At 52.2% G+C, this 15,324-nt stretch overlaps 1 protein-coding gene across 2 annotated transcripts; it reads right to left on the bottom strand.

The window, feature by feature from the left end:
• On the bottom strand, positions 1–15,065 carry Fhip2b (FHF complex subunit HOOK interacting protein 2B). Of its 2 annotated transcripts, none has more exons than XM_051195414.1 (17): positions 14,797–15,065; positions 9,763–9,841; positions 7,489–7,661; positions 6,479–6,583; positions 6,266–6,388; positions 5,331–5,573; positions 5,057–5,250; positions 4,693–4,801; positions 4,404–4,480; positions 3,918–4,104; positions 3,176–3,321; positions 2,946–3,074; positions 2,736–2,826; positions 2,472–2,615; positions 1,996–2,136; positions 1,703–1,803; positions 1–1,548 (listed from the first exon to the last, which is right to left on the bottom strand). In XM_051195414.1, exons 1-17 carry the CDS (start codon positions 14,839–14,841, stop codon positions 1,410–1,412), a joined length of 2,226 nt encoding a protein of 741 aa, XP_051051371.1. In that variant the 5' UTR covers positions 14,842–15,065; the 3' UTR covers positions 1–1,409. The 2 variants fall into 2 exon arrangements, with proteins under 2 accessions (XP_051051371.1, XP_051051370.1); XM_051195413.1 differs by having other exon boundaries at positions 5,057–5,253; positions 14,797–15,064.
• Positions 15,066–15,324: the final 259 nt, after the last annotated feature.

Below are 15,324 nucleotides of genomic sequence, written 5' to 3'. Positions count from 1 at the left end.
TTGTGTCCATACAATCACACTGTTTATTGCTGTGCTGTTGCAAAGACACCATGCAAATGCCAAAGTGCATTACTGCCCAGACCCTTGAATGGTGAATCTCAGAGTGAAGACCCACTCCTGTTCCCACGCCAGCACCCATGTACACTGACACACACAGTTCGTACACACAGGAGTGCATCACGTTCTTCGGAGCAGCAGACAAGTCCTCCCCCGCTGGGAGGAATTCGGGAGAGGTAGAGGTCACTGAGTTTCCTCCTCTTTCATGTCACCTCCTGGCAACCTGTGCCCAGCTTCTAGAAGCAGCATGGGCAGGAAAAGGAAGCAAAAGGGGCTCTGGCCTGCTCCTCCTTGCCCAGGAGCAAAGCCAACAACTTCAGGCTTGTTGTGAGGTAATGCCTGGCGCCGCCCGTGTGTTCTTACAGGTTGAGACAGATTCAGGCTGGGTGGGGTGGCAGCCCCAGCCATGGAGGACACAAGAAGAACAATACCAGAGCTATCTGCTTGTGTCTCAGTCCCTCTTCACTAGGCCTCAGGGGTCTGGAGTTGGAGTGTCCTATCCCATTTGTACCTTGAGTGCCTGTGCTCCCCAGAAGTGCATTTCACTGGGATCCCTGGGTGCTGGGCACAATTCAGAGAGCAAGGCTGACCCACCCCTGGTCAATGACCTCTCTGCCCAGGTGTTGTGGACTTGCTAAGACGGGTTTAGAAGGCGCCAGAGAGGAACCAGCTGGAGCTCGAGCCTGGCACCCAACTCCCAGCTTGAAGGCCCTTGCCTGCCCTGGCTGTAGCTGAGCCAAGGCTCTTATTAGCAGCTGCCCCCGCCTGGGCGCGGAGCATGCTTTGGGCATCTGCCATGAGGCTGTTGGAAATTTTGCAACAGTCTCCAGGAGAGCAGAGTAGGAAGGGGGGCTTCCCCTCAGTCCCCCTCTCTATCGCCTTCACTACTGCTCACACTAAGGAAGCCATGAAAAAATCTCCAGAGTCTTCAGCAGCTTCCATGATACCTAATGTGACAGGCAGGGACTCTTGGCCCCTATCTTTCCAGCCTGGATGTCGAGTGAGCCTCAATGACAGCAGTAGATCATTTCCTTTGCCCCTAGCGATGTCTCATGTTGTGGCTCTGGTCACAATATAGCAGGGATAGTCACACAACACATGCAGGGCAGGGTCTAGATGCTCACTGACCATCCTCCAGCTGCTCCAAGAAAGCCCCAAGAATACCACCGCCTTAGAAGCCAGCTCTTTTGCTCTGTGGTGCCGCCCTGAAACCTCAGCTCACATGGTCAACAGGTGAGGTCTGCAGCTGACGTCCCCAGTCTGGAGGACAGAGTGGCAGCATGGCCAGGCAGGAAGCTGCCTGTGGGCAGAAGTACAGGCAGGAGTCTTCCCCCGCCCATCATGCTCCTGGCTTAGACTTGCCCTTCCGGGGGTGGAGAGAAGTTCAGGTGAGGATCATGTGGGGGAAACTTGACAAATGCAATGGCGGCCAGCTCCTTGCAGAATTCCTCAAGTACTACCACGCCCTGGAGTAGGGTCTGATGGTCCAGACTGAGGAGAGACAGTGGCAGGTGGGGGAAGATGGCATGGGTAGAAGTCAGCAGGTGTACATACGGCTTGACAGCCATGTCCACAAGGCTTGACCCAGGAGACTCCCTCATGCTGCCCTCCTGACCCTGGGCACCCACTCCCTTTGTCTACTTACTGCTCTCCGGGAATCTGGCCCATCAGTTGCTTGCGCACCAGGAGCAGTTTGCCTGGAAACTGGGGTACCCTCTGAATTCTTTGCATTAAGTCCCCGATCACCTAGAGTCCAGAAAGGACTAAAGTGAGAACTGGCCATGTCTCACAGCTGCCCCTGGCTAGTCTACCATCCCATAGGAGATGGGAGATGCAATTGGAAAACCTGTGCTTTTCCTGGCACTGGTACAGGTGCCCAGTCCTCCGATTCCCACCCACTGCCCTGCTCTGTTCATCCCATGGCACCCTCATCCTTACCCTGACAAGCACAGAGAACAGGCTCCTGCAGCCAGGGGCCAGGCTGATGTAGGGATCCAGAAGGTACTCATGGATATGGGGGTGGGGGAACAGGGCAAGCCGGGACAGGACTGAGGTCACTTGTAGGTTCAGGCTGTATGGCTGTGGGGAACAAGGTGGACAACACTGAGTGTTGGCAATGGGTGGTGAGCATTTTTTCACTCCCCAAGCAGGGCGCCTGGCTGGTGTGAATGTGTGCGGGGGTGGGAGACTCACGTGATGTGTATATGTCATGGATTCCCTGGGGCTGAGGGCCAGAGCATGTCAGGGCGTGTGGGGAACAGGCGAGACAGGGCTTCCTGCCCGGGGAAAGGTAAAGGGGCTGTAGAGTTGAGGAACCGAACAGGGAGGGGTCTACCTTGGTCACCAGCCCCTACTTTCCTGAAAAACACAAGGCCCAGCTTGGAGCTCTCCTAGGCATAGTCTTTGGGGCTTACTTGATCCAGTATCCGGGCCATGCGATCAAAGAGCACTTGGAGGAAGCGACCCTCAAAGAAAGGCCTTTCAGGTTCATGAGAGTCCAGAGGCGCTGGGCCCAGGGGCCAGCCCCAGGGGGCTACACGGGAGCTGCACTCCTGAAACTGAAGCAGATGGAAGAGCTAAAGGAGTAGGCCCAGAAAGGCCTAGTAGGTGTGGGGCTACAGATATATCAGGGTATCAATGGCCTAGAAGAGGAGGAAAGCCACAGGCCCTTCACTCACCAGGCCGTAGGCATCATGCACATATGTGTCATAACCATTGTCCTCCAGGAAGGCTGATGTCTTGGCTTCCTCAGGGACCAGGCAAAGGAAGCTACGAGACAGAGGCCTAGGTGTGGAGGTGCCTTCCCAGGTTTTCCCTACTCTCTGTTCACAGGACCCCAAGGACAGAACATAATCCAGGTGACTCCAATTGCCTAACCTTCTCCCCACCTGTTGACGATCTCGGTCACAGCGGTTTTGCCATCTGAACTGGTGGCAGGAACCGGGGGAGGCTTTGTGGAGGGCTGAAGGCCGGAATCAAGGAATCCATCAGTGAAGTAGGGGTCTTCCTCCAGATCTCTGCAGGCAGGGAGACCAGCATGGACCAGACCAGATGGATGAAGGGTGTGCGTGGTTGCCTGTCCTGGGCAGCACCCTGCCTCCCTCTCTGCTTTACTTACAGGGTGTCCTCATAGCTCTCAGGCTCTGGCGAGCCCCGGGCCACATACAGGCGGCCCTCAAGGTTTTGCAGGACCAGGCTGCGGATGACTCTCTCGTGGGGCTTCTGCAGCAATTCCTCAAATAGCCGTAGAGTGGCAATGCTGATCTAGGGGGAGAGAGGGCAGCAGGGGACCCTCCTGTCATCCTGCTGGCTTCATTCTCTCTCTCTTTGGTTTTTTGAGACAGGGCTTTGTTGTGTAGCCCTAGCTACCCTACAACTCACTCATAGACCAGGCTGGGCTCAAAGATCACCTGCCTCTGTCTCCCAAGTACTGGGATTAAAAGCATGTATTACCACCACCTGGCTCCTCCTGGCCTCTCAATGCCTGAGACCCAGTGCCAAATAAAGTCTAAGGTAGGGGTCACCTTCTTGTCAGGGGCTAGAGGAAGTGTTGCATTTCTCATTTGATGTGCCATCTCAGGCAAACCCATAGGCTTCTGTGTGTCTCCATTACTGTATTAGAAAAAAAAATGTGACTACTTCAGAGAGAAGTTTCCAAAAAGCTGAGTGAATAGAAAAGCAGTTTGCAAAATATGCAGAAAACACGACGGACAACACAGCTGTCAATCGTATATTGCCACTGCTTTGGCTTGAGGCCTAAGGCTGAGCTACCTGGGCCAGCTGAGGAAAGCAGGAAGGAACCTTCTGGAAGCCCTGTGGTGGCTGTGGAGCAAGCTGAGATGAAGGCCTTTCTGTTTTACCTCGTCAGAGAGATGATCACAATGCATAATGAGGTGTGTGCCCAGAGTATGGGGGCTCTCCTCTGTGGCTGCAGGCTGGTCAGTGCCCAAGAGGAAGGTCATGGCCTCCTGCAGCAGTGCAGGGGAGCGCAGCTGTCGCAGCAAGGCTGTCAACAGGGCAGTGGAGGTGAGGATAGTCTGCTCAGACCTGTGGGGAGGGGAAGAGCAGAGGAGGGGTGGCGGGTGAATGGGTGTAGCAGGGCAGAAGCTTTCCTGTTCTCCTTCCATTGTTGTCTGACATAATCTCTAGCTACCTCCCCATCCCTCATTAGGGGCTAGAGTTAGGGGTGGGAAGCTGTGCTCCAGCCCATGGGGCATAGAGCCGCGTGCATGTTAGACCCGGCAAGTATTAACAGGCAGTCCTTGGCCTTTGTTATGGGAAGAGGCCTGGTAGGGTGGGCAAAACACAGGCCAGAGCCATGGATAAGGGACTGAACAAACACTTACACATGCAGAAGCTGGGGCTGCAGGGTCTCTACAAACAGCTTCTCAGCCACGGCCTTCGCCAAGGCATCTGCAACCACCTAGGAACCCAGGAAGAAGGTCTTCTATATTCACACCCCATTACATTCATTCCTTAAAAAAAATCATGGTGTCCTCACATAGCCCCACATATGTCAGAGGAGCCTGGCTAGCCAGGGCCAAGCTAGTATCTGGCCTCAAGTCACTAGCATCACTGAGATGAGACACGCAGAGGAGCCAGGACAGAACCCTGGTTACACCTGCCCCTGCTCACCGTGTGTGCCTCTGTGGTAAGGTGGTCGCAGTAATCAAACCAGCCCAGGAAGGCAGCCAGAGCCTCCTTGCCAGGGAAAGAGGCCTCATCAGACGGGGCACTGGGTAACCTAAGAGAAAGGGAAGCGAGCCTGGAGGATGAACACAAAGCCTCCAGGCCTTCCTGAAGGACATCAGGAGCTGGTCTCCCCTCCATCTAGAACCTCTGTGGTGCTCAGATTGCAGAAGTGAGGCTTCCGGGAGGCTAGGAAGGCCACCAGGGGCTGGCTCTCCCACCCAGGAGAAAGTCGCTAGCAAGGCTGCCTATGCTAAGTAACTACCAGCCCCTGAAGGTATTGCCCAGTCTCCCCAGGCCAGAGACCCACCTCCAGCTGATGCCCTCTAATGTGGCAATGTCTGCCGGGTCAAGGAAGGCAGGCATGGACCGGTACAGTTGGCAGAGGTGCTCAGCTATCACCACACAACAGGAGGTGCTTTGTGTCAGGTAGGTGGCAGCTGCTGGCGAAGCCACGCTCACCAGCAGCAATACATTCTCCCGTGCCTTCAGGGCCACCCGACTCTTCTAGGGGATGGGGAGATGATGTCTGAGACAAGAGTTCTCTTCACCCCTCCCGACCCCTGCCATCTCTGTGGCCAGACCTTGCTCTTGCACAGCCCAAGCAGGGAAGTGATGAGATTGCTCTCCCCAGGCCCATTGTCTTGGGCCTCAGTCTCAGCAGGCAGGTGGCTGCTCAAGGCTGGGACACCACAAGGCTCCCTATTCAGTTCAGGATCCCTGCTGGGAGCATCACTGTGGGAATAGTCCTTATCCCTGTAGCCAGCTACGTCCTTAGGCAGAGCTGTAGGTTCTCTGGATGTCTTCTTGCCTATAATCTTTTTACCCTGCAAAGAAGGGTGGGGTGAGGCCAAGGTCAGAGAGAGCACTCCATCCCACAGAGTGTTTCCTTGAGAGTGCAGGCTAAGAGCTGTGTGTGGTGGAGCACTCCTCTAACCCTGGAAGGCAGAGGAATATAGGAGGGATCTAGAGAGGCTGTCACAAAAAAAGCTAAAATAGGAGCCAACTGGATGGCTCATCAAGCAAAGGCATTTGCTACAGGAGGCTCAGAGACCTCAGTGCAACCCTCTGAACCCCTGTAAAAGTAGAACTGACTCTACAGAGTTTCACTCTGACCTAAACACTCATACATGAACGCACACATGCACGAACGCACAAATGCACACAAGGTCAAGATGAGCTGGGGATGTAGCTCAGTTGGTATAGTACTTGCCTAGAACATGTGAAGCCCTAGGTTCTACCCTCATCCATTACTGGTGGCAAGGGGAACAGAAGTTCACGGTCATCCTTGACTACACAGTGAGTCTGAAACCAGCCTGGGCTATGTGAGGAAACCTCCCCCGCTCCCCCCCCCAAAAAAAAAGTTCAAAATGCAACAATAACATCACAAAAAAGTGCAGAGTGGGTAAAAAAAAAAAAAAATAGTGCCTCATCCTGAGTGTCTGTGGGCACGAGACTCTCCTGCTCCCTCAGAGGGCTGGCCTCTGCACCACACCCTGCTCCCCAGAAAAGCACTTACTTCCAGAATATATGCCAGCAGCTCTGGATCCTGCTGGATCTTAGAGCACAGGACACTAGTGAGCTGTACTTCTTCTTTTTCTGTGAGGGATCCAGGGGCTGCCCCACCAAGTCGGAGAAGTTTCTGAAAGAGGAATAGGACAGAAACCCAGGAGAATGCGGTGTTGGGAAGAGCAGGCCCTATGCCCAGACGGCGTGTCGCCTCGCTCCTCACCTGCACAGGCCTGTGGACACTCAGATAGTGCAACAGCGGGTGCTGCACCTGGGCCAGGACCTTGCTGAAGAACTGGAACACCTGCTGTCGCATGCCTGGGGGGTACTGGGACAGAGCATCCTGTTAGGGGCCTCACAGCCTGAGACTGCTCTCCAGACCGTGTGTAAAGCAGTTCTTCCCGTTACCTTCCCAGCCCCCTTTCCGGATTTAGTCCCTCTCATGACTGGGTCACTGCTGAACACAATACAGCTGATCCTCATCCATATCTACTGGTTTTGTGTCTGTGGGTTCAATCGGCCTCAGATCAAAAATATTCAAAACATATACAGGCCCTTTTCTTATTACCTAATTACAACAGCATCACAAATGTCACAGCACTTACAGTTATTAATTATAAGCAATCCAGCAATTTAAAGGGACAGAAGCATGGGTAGACTATCTACAGTCATCACCAGGCAGACATATGAGATTGGTTCTGGGTGTCTGTCTCTCTTCTATCAACTTACCCATCATCTCTCTCTCTCTCTTGCTGAACCCTATGTAAAATTTTATTTTATTTATTTACTTATGTGTGCACATATGTGCCACACTGCATCTGTGGAGGTCAAAGGGCAATTTGCTGCTCTCTCCTACCAAGTGGATCCCAGCAACTGAATTCAAGCCATGAGGCTTGGTAGCAACTGACTTTACCCACTGAGCCATCTTGCTGGCCCCCAGATCCCATTTTAGATAAAGGGCTTTAACAGCCACGAATTTTAGACCTGAGAGGAGGGGTAGCAGGGTCCTGGGACCAATCCTCTGGGATAACAAGAGCCCAGTGTGTGACTATCCAGTCCCTCAATTCTCAGCACCTGGGATAGAGCTCAGAAAGTGGCAGGTCCCTCCCTGCTGAGCGATTCCAAGTAACACAGTCACAGTACTTGTTCCAAAGTAGAGAAGCACAGATAGAAAAGCATGGAATGAGGGTTTGCCTGGGGAAGGAATTTCCGATGCCCCAGGAGCATGCTCACCTCTGCCTTGCCCAGAGTGCACAGCGTCTCCAGGATCTTGTGCTGTAGCAAGTACTCCAGACAGGGTCCAGCCTCACCAGAGGATACCTGCTGCCTCTCTTCATACACCAGGATGTCCAGCATCTGCTTCAGTCGCCAGGGAATATCTGTCTTCTTGGCTGGGGTGTTTTCATCTAGTCAAGATTCAAGACACAAGGGGAGGTGACACGAACACTAGACCCTCTCATGGCAAGCCCAGAAGGACACACAGGACACACGCCTGAGATGGGCTGAGGGCCACTAGGAAAATGGAAGCTTACAGCTGATACTTGTATATTTAAAGAGAAGAAAGTGAACTGGGTGGTAGTGGTGGCACATGCCTGTAATCCCAGCACCCGGGAGGCAGAGGCTGGAGGATCTTTGTGAGTTCGAGGCCAGCCTGGTCTACAGAGTGAGTTCCAGGACAGCCAGAGCTACACAGAAAAGCCATGTCTTGAAAACCAAAAACCAACAAACAAACACAAAAAAGACAAAAGTGGTAGGGAATAAGGCCCGGGACACAGCCTGCTGACTGAGCTTGCCTGCCCCAGTGTGTCATTGCAGGTAGAGCAATATTCCCTACCAAAATGAGAACGGGCCATTCATGGGCCCAAAGGAGGACATGGGTATGCCTAGCTATCCCATACTTCAGCGAGCAGCTACGGAGTCTGTCCTGTGATTGTCCAGGCTATATTTCAACAGCTCCCTTCCTAGCATCTCCTAGGGCCTGCTCTTGTCCCTTTTCCATTAAGGGAAGTCAGAGGCAAGCACAGACAACTGGACCTGGAGCGCCCCCTAGCTTTCCTTTAAGGCATAAGCTGTTAAGCAAGGAACTCGCCTCACCCTCCTCTGGTCTAGAGAGGCTCTGGAAACTAAAGGTCAAGATGCACACACAGAAAGACCCAGGGAAGTTGGAAAGCCCTTAAGACAGCTTGAGGCTGGCCTTGGTGACATGGGCTAGTAATCCCAGCTTCTCAGGAGGCTGGTGAGGTAGGAGTATTGAAAGTTTAAGACCTACACAGTGATTTCAAGGCCAGCTTAGACAACATAAGGAGCTCTTCAAAACGCAGGGTAGGGAGGCCTGCCCTGGCTTCAGCCAATCACCAAAACAGACAGATAGCATAATTTAGTCTAAAAAAGTAGCTCCCAGCTGGGAAGAAATTCTTCTCCCACCCCGAAACATTTATGGTTGTCACAGTTGAGAAAGGTAATAAAATAGTAGGATCTAGTGGGGGAGGGGCCAGAATTGCTGCTCAACAGACAGCAGTGTCCTCCCTTCAACACAAACAGTCCAATCTCAGCAGCCACTGTGCCAAGAATGCAGGAAGCCTGCTCTAACAGAATCCTCCAAGGCTTCCCCAAAGTGCTTAAAGGCCATTTAATTCCATGGGCTAGCTCAAGCTGGCAAGAAAGCCTATAGGAAAGTCATAGGCCCAGACATAGTCTGAACTCAGGGAGATGGAAAGTTAGGGATACAGGACTGGTTACCTGGCAACTAGGCATAGGGACTACAAAGCAGCCAATCAGATGCTGATCCTCATTGAGTCATTACAATGGTTAATGCATGCAAGCTTTGGTCCTTTGAAATGTCAGCTAGGAGAAAAGGGATGGCATGTTCCACACCTTAGCTTTCCTACCTGTACTTCGTAGGATGGCCAAGGCAAAATAGTTTACTGAACATCTTTCTCCTCTCCCCGGCTCTCTTTCTAAGACAAGGTCTCCTGTATCCCAGGGTGACCTTGAACTTCTGCTCCTCTTGCTCCCATCTCCTAAGCACTTGATTACAGGCATGCACCATCACCTGGTTTATGCACTGAGGACTGAATGCAGATATAAGCTAGGCCAACACTCTACCAACTAAACTACATCCAAGCCCTGTTGCATTTCCTTTTATCAATAGTCCTAGTGACAAGCACTTGGGACTGAAAGCCTGGGAACTGTACCCAGCTAAAGTAAACCAAGTGGAGCTACCTGTACCATGCAGCCAGGCCAGTGAGGTCCCAACCTTCATGTCCTTACTCATTACTCATGCAACTCCTCTGCCAAAAGTCAGATGGGGTCAACAATCTAACCACGAAGACCAGAAATGGCTAGGGCTCTGGGTCTTGCTCCCATCTGTCTGTCTCCCTCGCTCAGCCCAGAGATGTCCTGTTGTCTAAGACACTGATGTCACCTTCCAAAGACACCTGTGGTCGCTCTCTGTCCACTCTCCGCAGCTCCATCACTGGGTCCCAGGCTGGGGAGCAGCAAGCTTACCTGTACTCTCGATATAGTAGTGTGTGATACCCTTCCAATGTTCCACAAAGGCCTGCAGCAGGTCAATGTTGGGCTCCCGCTGCGGAGAGAATAGACACAGTCTCTTTGGGAGTGTGCCAACCGAGGGCCCACTAGCACCAGCACCCAAGGGAACTGAAGCCCATGTGCCCGTTCAGTGCCCAGTTGGGTGAATTCTAGGTCCTAGAGAAAACCTGTTCCCAGCTTTCCAACGGAAGAGTAATTCATCTTTCCAGGACACAGCATCATAGTCTCCAGGACTCTCCCACATGTCCCCATCCCACAGGCTCTGTCCTCAAGAAGTAAGCATGTTGAAGGAGGAATAGACAGAAGTATTTCTGCACAATCCAAAACCAATACATGCTACAACATGCCAACAACACAGGGGCACCTGTGAAGATGAGAATAGTACATGGGAAGAACTCCTGGGCTCTGTTGAAAAGCCCACGTTCAACAGCAGCCTCTATTCAGTCGCATGGTTAACACTTCCATACCCTAAAAGGGAAGGCCTTACTTATAGAGTGTTTCCATCTTTTGCCCCAGGCCACAGTCTGCACCCCTCACTCCTGCCCACCTCCTTCAGTCAACCTGGAGGCTTCTGACACTGCTCTCTGCAAGCCCCTCAACTCCCGCTCTGCAAAAGTATTCTCTCCATCTAGCTGAAACTGGCCTTAACTGAGGGTGACTAACTGCCCTGGAAACAGAGCCTCTTTCCTTGTCCAGTAAATGTCCTCAGGCAGAGAACGACTGGCAGTGGGTTTTCCAGCCTGGACTGGCGCATCCATCCACAACATAACCCTGCACCTAAGGAACATTGGAGAAGACAGGGTGGGAAGATTGTAAGGGCCAGAAGACCAGGGCAGTGTCCTGCAAGACAGTGTCCTCTATATAACAGGGGAGCTGCACCCATGAAATCTCAACCATACGGTCACCTAATCAAGACTTGAACAATGACAACATCAGTTGGCACGCTAACATAGATGGGGAAAAGTTCAAAAGGCCCCACCCCTAGATGAGGAGCTACAGACGGTTAGTGCCTGCTGTGTGTGTGTGTAAAACAATGATCACTAAAAAAGAGGTCATGAACTGGGCAGTGGTGGCATAGGCCTTTACTCCTAGCACTTGGGAGGCAAAGGCTGGTAGATCTCTGTGAGTTCGAGGTGGGACTGGTCTACAGAGAGAGTTCCAGGACAGCTAGGGCTGTTGTACAGAAAAACCTGTCTCAAAAACAAAGCAAAACAACAACAAAAGGGTCATGAATGTGAGAGGGAGTGGGGAAATAGGAGAAGTTGGTGGGAAGGGTAAGGGGTAGAAATGATCCAAATATAGTATTTATATGAAATTCAGGAAAAACTATTTTTAAAAAGAAAAAATTGTTAAAGGACAGAAATGTATGAACAGTCCCTATCATGGGTGTTTATTTCCTCTTGGTCTCTGCTCAGACCACACTGTCCTGCACTCCATCATTGCTTCACACTTGTCGAGGCCCTGAGACTCCATAGTGAGGTCAGTGAGGGACCAGGCATCTGCAGAGCAGGGCACCCTCTAGATTCATTCATTGGGTACACATCTTGTGAGTGCCTGCTAGGCGCAGGCTGCCATGCTCCATGCCACAAGCAATCTAATGATAACTAAGTCCCCAGTAACTGTGCTGCCACCAAGAAAAGAACTTAAAGTTGCAAAACACTAACCTATCAAGAAGTAGCAGGAGTGGAAAGGGACCTCCTAAGAGGAGTTACCTCTATGGGCTAGACAGATGGCTCAGAGAAGAGCATTTACAGCTCTTCAAAAGGACCTGAGTTTGGTTCCTGGCACCTGTGTTAGATGCTTCATAACTGTCTGTAACCTCAGCACCAGGCGACTCAACACCCTCTTTTAACTTCCACAGGACCCCCACACACGTGATATAGATATACATACATACAATTAATAAAAATAAATCTTTTGGGGGGATTTTCAAGACAGGGTTTCTCTCTGTAGCATAGGCTGTCTTGGAACTTGCTCTGTAGAACAAGAGGGCCTCACAGAGTTCTGCCTGCTTCTGCCTCCTGAGTTCTGGGATTAAATGTGTTCATGCCACCACTGCTGCCAGAACCACTAGGAAAGCATAATAAATCTTAAGAGGGGCCACTAACAGGTTGCTTTAAAGATCCTGCCAAAGAATTAAAAACTCCAAGTGGATCACATTTCAGCAGTGCAAGGAAGATGGTCCCAGCAGGGAAAAAAAAAAAAAAAAAAAAAAAACTGGGCAGAGTGCATCAGGGGAAAGGGTAGACAGAGCATGTGGGGCTCCAAGGCCAAGTCAAGAACCTGTTTTTGTTTTTTTTTTTTTTTTTTTGTTTTTTTAAGTCAGCAAGGTCAGGGCCACCCTCAGAGGAATGTTTTGGAAAGAACTATCTGGCAGTGTCCGGCAAAAGAGGAGACAAAGGCAGGATAATGCGGCCATGGCAAACAGGGAGCGGAGCAGGAGGGAGACACAGGACACACAGGACAGGAGGCAGAGACTTCCAAGCACGCCCCACCCTCCATGCAGGAAGCAGACCAACTGCCAAGTGTGGTGGCAACATGCCTTAATCCCAGCAGAGGCAGGTAAGGATCTCCGAGAGTTCAAGGCTAGCCTGGTCTGTAGAGCAAGCTCCAGGACAACGAGAACTACAAAGAGGGATTCTGTTTCAAAAAAACACCAAATAAATTAGATGCATGGCCAGTGAGTCTTCCAGAAAGGCATTACCTAGTCCTTCAAGATACTCCACCCCAGAGGGTATCATGGCCCCTGGTAAAGACCTTACTGCTGAGTTTGGGTTCCAGGATCTCTGACCTCCACTTGCATGCTTGTGGCGCACCCCCAAACACATATATACTAGAGAAATGTAATAATAAGATGCCCCATCCACAGGGAGTGGCCTTACTCATCACGATCACATAACACTGATTCAGGATCCAATAGACTGTGAGCTCCCAGGGGCCAGGGCTGTGTTTTTTAATCTAGCAACCCCAGAAGGGCTTTTACCAACTCTTAGGAAGCTCCTGAAAACACCCCTGCCATATTTTCTTGTCCTGGAAAGTCCTTGGAGCCTTGGCCAGCACCCTAATGACCTCTCAGTTTCTAGGGTGTCATCTAGCCTCAGATTTCATCTATGAGTTCCAATATCCTTGTGCAAAACTTCATGAACATAAGAACAGGAGATCTGGGGAAGGCAGGACAGACATCAAAACCCAGTGGACAGAAGCAAACAGGGCAGAAATCTCTACCAGAATCTACCAGACCAAAGAAACTACCAGACAATTCCCTTTAAAAGACAGATTATTTTTCAAAAGAGCCATGATAATTTCTGTCAAGAGCGGGCAGAAAGCAGCTCTCTGAGCAGGTCATAACGACTTGGTGGTCCCACCTCGGGGAAGACCTAACCACCCCCATCCCCACACAGTGGGTGGAGCTAAAAAGAGGTATTGCTTTGTGGCATCAATCACACTTCCAGGACACGCTCTATATGTCCCTCTACTATGCATCTTTAGCCCCTAGTACACTCCGAGTGTAAGCGTCGATGGAGTTAGGGTGGTCCACCCTTCCAACCCTCCTTGTAAATCGAGCTATGTCTACAAGTATGAATTAATTAGATCACTTTCTATACATCGACAGTTGTTTTTATTTGGGACAGGAAGGAGAAGAAAGGGTCATTTTGGAAACTCTCACTCTTGGGGTACCCTGGACACTGGTCCTCGGGTGCTGGGGGAGGGTAGGTTACAGAAGTGTCTCCCCCTCCTCTACCAATTTTTCTAAGGCTGAGCCAGTTTTTAATAATAAAAGTAATAGCCAGGCAGTGGTGGCGCACACCTTTAGCCCTAGCACTTGGGAAGCAGAGGCAGACAGATCTTTATGAGTTCGAGGCCAGCCTGGTTTACTGAGTGGGTTCTAGGGCAGCCTTCAAAGCTTCGGAAAACCAAAACAAACAAAAACCAGCCAGGGTTACACAGAAACCCTGTCTCAAACACAAAAACACACAAAAATAGTAATAAGTGCTCTGACTGGGAAGGAGGTTTGGAGAAAGAAGGAGAGTTTCTCTAGAGACAATTTGATAGACTAAACACATCAATTTGAGGGTGTTCTTATACAATGAGAAAAAAGGCTGCCGAATGAAGTTATCCACACACATTGGGTTGAATGGGTTGCCAGAGACCTGCACTCCTAAAAAATGGCCCAAACCCAAACTGACAGTTGTAAAACAAAAACAAAATGCTCTTCCATGCAAGCCCCTCAGGCAGGCTGGCCTTCCCTAACTCGGCTCGGTGATCTGAGATAAGTGGCCTGGAGAGGGCTGCTTCCGGGATCCCGAGACCACCCACCCCTGCAATGCTATCACCTTCCTGGGGTCTCAGTCACTCAGGGCCGCAACTCCCATGCCCTGGCTGGGAAAGAGGGAACTCAGCGCAAGAACTCCAGGTCTCAGGAGTTCTCTAGCTCCTAAGAGGGTAAGGGGGGGAGGCTGTTTTCAATCCCAGGTGAGAAGGAATGGAGGAGAGACAGGCATAAGGAAGGCTGACAGGGGCCGAGGAGGAGGCGAGCCAGGGGCAGGTCCGGGAGGAATGGGCTTGTGACAAGGGAGCGTTTGGGGCAGGAGAGTTAGAAAGCTAGCAGCAGCTCTCGGGCGCAGGAAACAAAAAAACACTGTGGAGCGCAGGATCAGAGAGAGTGGGTCGCAGGAAGCGTAACAGGAAGCAGAGCGGAGGAGGCAGGATCAAGGGATCCAGACTCAGAACCAGGGGAGCGTGGCCCAGGGGCGTAAGAGCCGGGCGTAAGCTCAGGAGAGCAGGACGCAGGATCGAGGGAGCCGGTCGGTCGGTCTGGGGAGAATCCCGGAGCTAGGTGCTCCTGGGCGGCCGGGACTAGGGACCCGACCCGGAGACAGAGGCCCGGAAGAGGCGTCGGGGCCGAAGAGCAGCCCTGCCCAAGGGGCCCGCACCCCCCGCCCCCCGGCCCGCGCCCTCCCCTCTGGCCCGCCCCGGGTCCGGGCTCACCGCCCCCACGGCCTCCTGCAGCAGTGCCCCGAGCCGGCTCAGCATGATGGCGGCCCGGCCCGGCCCGGCTTGCGGCCCGGCTCCGGGTGGCGGTGCGGCGGTGGCGGAGGAGGTGGCCCAGCGGGCGGGAGGCGGGACCCGGCCCTGGAACCCCGCCCCTGCTGGAGGGCTGGGGGCGCTCTAAGCGAGGGGCTGGCGGGGTCGGAAAGGAGCCCGCCATGGGGGGCGCCCTGGGAAGCTGATGCCTGCCAGTGACCTGGCTTTCAAGGTCCCTTGGTGTACATCACCCAGACTGTTAATATCTCATGCATCCCCACAGCCCTGTCTAAAACAGTAGCCCTGACCACACATGGCTGTGAAGCGTTTAAAATGTCCAGGTCCTGTGTCAAGGGCACTCCAGAAAGTGAAGACAGTGTGTGTGTGTGGGGTGGGGGTGGGGATTAGATAGCTCCCCCACACACACACACACTGATGACGTATTTACATGTGGTCAGTTAGGAATGTTGGATTCGTTTATGGCTAGTATTA

Source organism: Phodopus roborovskii, unplaced genomic scaffold (genome assembly GCF_943737965.1).
Source record: "Phodopus roborovskii unplaced genomic scaffold, PHOROB, whole genome shotgun sequence".
Taxonomy (NCBI): Eukaryota; Metazoa; Chordata; class Mammalia; order Rodentia; family Cricetidae; genus Phodopus; species Phodopus roborovskii.
This window is presented reverse-complemented; position numbering and strand designations above follow the sequence as displayed.

Coding starts and splice junctions, on each gene's coding strand:
- Fhip2b (XM_051195413.1), bottom strand. CDS start 14,841: ATGCTGAGCCGGCTCGGGGCACTGCTGCAGGAGGCCGTGGGGGCG. Junction 6,584..7,488: donor GCACTCTGGGCAAGGCAGAG/GTGAGCATGCTC, acceptor GCTCTGTCCCAG/TACCCCCCAGGCATGCGACA. Junction 2,827..2,945: donor GTGACCGAGATCGTCAACAG/GTGGGGAGAAGG, acceptor TCTGTCTCGTAG/CTTCCTTTGCCTGGTCCCTG.